Here is a 4,436-nt window from a genome sequence, read left to right on the forward strand (position 1 = left end):
TCATCCCCAGGAACTGCCCGCTCCCACCTGCCCCGCTCCTGCTTCCTTCCTGCCCATGAGGGGCACGTGGAGTGCCAGGCGGGGGCCCCTCCAGCCCCGGAGCCCCGAGGTCGCAGCTGGAAGGCGCCCTGTGAGGGGTCTGCTGGGTGAGGCCAGCGGGGGGCCAGAGGGAGGCAGGAGCAGGAGGTGGCCTCGTGGGGCCCGCTTTGGACGGGAGAGCGGCTGAGGAGCTGCTGCGGCCACTGCGCGTGCAGCCTCGTCCCGGGCCGTCCTCTCTGCATGTCCAGTGCGGGGCCTGGCACGGGAGCCACCACAAGGAGGGCACGGACGGTAGGCTCCCCTTGTCCCAGGTCCCCCGAGCACAGGCTCTGATGCTGCAGAAAGCACCCTGGGTGGGGAGCTCAGGGCCCCAGGCCTCTCTGCCCACTGGGCCTGAGGGGAGGGCGTCGACGTCCTGGGTGCCCCGAGACGGGATGTCCCAGGAGAAGTCCTGAGAACTCAGCTGGGCGGACTGTGGGAGCATGGTGCATGAACAGAGCGAGTGGAGGGGTGGGGGTGGGGGTGGGGAGGTGCCTGCCTGCTCCCCTGGTTTCTGCTCTGTGGGAAAAACAGAATGCTCCTGGTTCGCTCATCATGGTGGGCTCAGGAGGCTGCCAAGGCTGGCAGGTCCCACAGAGGGGCAGAGCCCACCCAACCCGCTCCCCTATCGAGGGTCAGGGCTCAGCTGTGACCAGGGCTCAGGGCTCAGCTGTGACCAGGGCTCAGGGCTCAGCTGTGACCAGGGATCAGGCCCCTGGAGGCTGGAATTCAGCTCCTCACCTCTGCAGCCGGCTCCCAGGTCCTCTGCCGGCCCTTTGCTCTGGGATGTCTGGACCCCCAGGCTCTCCCCTGCACCCCCACGTATCCCTGCATTTCTCTGCAAAGCAAGGACACCTTCCCAGGGCTCCCTGAGATGGACATGCCCACCTGGCCTTGGCGTTCTCCAGGGAACTTCATATCAAGGTGCTGGGGAAGGAGGTGGGGATGGCATCCCAGGGCTGAGTCGGGAGGCGGCGAAGGACTCGGCGCCTGGGCATCCCAGGATGGGCGGGTTCCCCAGAGGTGGCACCTGGTGAAGGAGGTCCGGGGCAAGGAAAGGGTTCCAAAGTTTGTCTTGGGATCTTAGACAAAGCCTGCCCCTGGGCACAAAGTAAACCCCTTCCCAGTCCCTGATAACCCTTTTCCGGGTCACACTCTGGGCCCAGGCTCCAGTCACAGATAGAGCCCTGAGCCTTGGACACAGCCTGAGTCCTGATCCCTGGTCACAGCCTGAGCCCTGAGCCCTGGACACAGCCTGAGCCCTGAGCCCTGGTCATGGGTGGGCAGGATTCAGTTTTGGGTGAGAGGGCAGGTGGTGGAGTGCATATGTGTTTGCAGGGCTCCTTGCTGTGTGTCTATGTGTGTCTGTCCGTGTGTGTACACGTCAGTGTGTCTCTGTACCCCTGCCTGTGTGCACATGAATGTCTGCGTGTGTGGGTATGCCCGTGCCCATGTGCCCGTGCCCGTGTCCCTGTGAGCACGTGTCTGTGCGTGTGCACGTGTGTGCATGTATGCGTATACCGGGTCCCACCCCACTCCCTGGGCACGGGAGGCTCGACAGCAGGACACTATGCAAGAACATGGCCTGGGGGGCTCTGGCACCGGCCCAAGCCCAAGCGAAACCACAGTCCCTCGCCCCGAAGCCCGCAGTGGCCCTGGGGCTCCGACGGCCCCCCTTTTCCACCCCCAAGGACGGGGCTCGGTGAGAGTGGGGGTCCCAGGAGGGGCTCCCGGAGGCTGCAGCAGCCTCGGCCAGGCAGGCCCAGAGCATGTGGGGGTGCTTCGTGGAGCTACCCCAGATCCCACCTGACACCCTCCTCCGGGCTGGGGTACCCACCCCCAAGTCCTCCCCGGTTCGGGCTGGCTCCTCTAGGCTGCAGCACTGCTTACTACGCGTCCCTGTCAGGTCCTGGCTGCTCCCGAGGGCCGGAGGCCGTGACCTGCCTCAGTCAGGGCTGACTGGACAGGCTCGGCCGGGGTTCAGACCTGCCTCAGTGCTGACTGAGCCAGGATCCCTGCCCATGGGCCCCCAGGGAGGCAGACAGGGAGCTGGGAGCAGGACCCACAGAGCTGCGCCAGGGGGCAGGCTCGCCCAGGCTCAGACCGCCGCAGGGCGGGAGAGGCCAGGCGGGGATGCACGGCCAAGACAGGGGCGAGGAGACTCGCGGTGGCAGCGGGAAGAGACTGGCAGGGACGGACAGGCGGGTGGCAGGGAGGGCAACTCTCCCTGCAGGCGTCTCCACCCAGAAAGGAGATTCAGAGGCGGGTGCAGGCTGGCTTTCTTCAGGAGCGGGGGGGCGGGGGCTCAGGGCAGGGGGGTGGGGGCGCAGGGTGGGGGCACAGGGGTGGGGGCACAGGGGAGGGGGGCAGGGGGTGGGGGCGCAGGACATGGGAAGCAGGGGGCCGGGGGCGCAGGGCAGGGGGGCAGGGGGACAGGGGGGTGGGGATGCGGGACAGGGGGGATGGGCTGGAGGGGCGCAGGGTGGGGGCACAGGGGAGGGGGGGCAGGGGGTGGGGGTGCAGGACATGGGAAGCAGGGGGCCGGGGGTTCAGGGCAGGGGGGCAAGGGTGAGGGGGCACAGGGTAGGGGTGGCGGGGGTGCAGGGCAGGGGGCGGGGGCGTGGGGCAGGGGCGTGGGGCAGGGGGGTGGGACACAGGGTGGGGGCAAAGGGGAGGGGGCCAGGGGTGGGGACACAGGACATGGGGGGCAGGGGTGCGAGGGCACAGGGTAGGGGGCAGGGGGGCGGGGGGCGCAGGGGGGCTCGCGGAGCCCTAGAGTCCCAGGCCCAGGAGGGGGACGAGCGCGAGGGCCAGGGCCAGGCGGGCAGGGCCGCCCAGGCGGGGGGCGCCGTCCACGTTGCACAGGTCGGTGTTGCAGCAGGACACGGGCCGGCTCACCCCGATGCCATCCACGTCTGACGGCTCACACCTCCTGGCGCAGGACTTGGTCACCGTGGAGTCCCCCAGGAACGGGTACACTACGGGCCGTGGGGAGGGCCGGCCGTCAGCCCTCAGCCCGCCGGCCCCCGGCCCCAGCTACCGCTGCCTCCTTCCCTCCTTCCGCCGACGCTGGCTGGGGGCCCACTCCGCGCCAGACACGCCTCGCTGCACGGGGAGGCTGCAGGCAGTGGCCCAGCGCCTGCCGGGGGAGCCTGGTTTCCACGGACGCCCAGGGAAAGCTCAAGCCACATCCCTAGACCAGGAGGGAGGGAGGAGGGAGAGGGAGGGAGGGAAGGGGGGAGGGGGAAGGGAGGGAGGGAGCGAGGGAGGAGGGAGGAAAGAATGAGTTGGATGTGCCTTGTGCCCGGGGGCTGAGCTGCCCCTGGGGGACTGGGGGTCTGCGTGGGGTGTGTCTGACCCTGGAGCCCCAGACCCGGTGCCCTGGACCGCCGCCCCGGCGTGCACTGACCGATCTCCCGGGAGTAGAGGGTGGTCTTGCACATGGTCTCGTTGGCCGCGCAAGGTGGTGATGGTGACACAGTCGGACACAGTCCGTGGGCTCGTGGCACGTGTAGCACCGCATGGCCGTGGCTGGATGGGAGGGATGGGGGGTCAGGCAGGCCCGCCCCCCGAGCCTCAGGGACAGTCTGAAGGGGGAGGCTCCGCCGCGAGGGGCCGCTGGCACCAGCCAGGCTCCAGGTGCCCGCCGGCCAAGACCAGGGAAGAGAGGAGAGCTGGCCAGAGGCACAGGGCACCGGCTGCGGGTGGGGGCAGGTGGGGGGAGGCAGGCGAGGCAGGGCAGGCAGTCACGGAAGTGAAGGGGAGACCAGGGAAACTGAGGCATTGCCAGAAGGGACGACCTGTGACTGGTGGTGAGGTTGGCCAGGGGACCTCAGCACAGCATCGGCCAGGACAGTGGCCGCTGTGGGGGGCCGTGGCCCTCCAGGCCTGGGAAGGCTCCTGCCGGGGGCCCGGGGGCGGTTGTCCCCTGGGGGCCCATGTCCTGCAGTCAGCCCTCCCCTCCACCCCTGCCCCAGCCCCCAGCCTCCTGCGTCTCCCCAGGGCCCTTCTGCTACCCCTGCCCGCGGCCCACACCCCCACCCTACGCCATGGTCTTGGAGCCGGGGAGCCGGGCACACCTCGCCCTGCCCCTCTGAAAAGAGCTCCGGCTCCCGGGGGCCAGGGGCAGCCAGGCCCCTCGGCCCTGGGGCACCCGCCCCGCGCCCTGCGCCCCCTTCCGTCTCCACCCTGAGGCAGGTCCCGCGCCCGCGCCCTCACCGAGCCCCCCGCAGGTGGCCAGCAGGAGTCCCAGGAGCGCCCGCCGCGCCGCCCGCATGGTTGCCGGCCCCGCGTCTCACTCCAGCCTCCTGCCCGGTGGCGGCTGCTCGGCAGAGCCCAGGTGCGGCCCGACCGGTCGG

At 70.2% G+C, this 4,436-nt stretch overlaps 1 protein-coding gene across 1 annotated transcript; it reads right to left on the bottom strand.

Moving 5' to 3' along the window:
* Window positions 1-2,746: 2,746 nt before the first annotated feature.
* Window positions 2,747-4,436, bottom strand: LOC131273366 (ly6/PLAUR domain-containing protein 2-like). The gene is given in 5 exon segments (XM_058276292.1): window positions 2,747-3,056; window positions 3,488-3,539; window positions 3,541-3,567; window positions 3,569-3,609; window positions 4,297-4,436. Coding segments are annotated over 5 exon segments (384 nt in total). The 5' UTR covers window positions 4,355-4,436; the 3' UTR covers window positions 2,747-2,850.

The sequence above is a fragment of the Dasypus novemcinctus genome, chromosome 14, assembly GCF_030445035.2.
Source record: "Dasypus novemcinctus isolate mDasNov1 chromosome 14, mDasNov1.1.hap2, whole genome shotgun sequence".
NCBI lineage: Eukaryota > Metazoa > Chordata > Mammalia > Cingulata > Dasypodidae > Dasypus > Dasypus novemcinctus.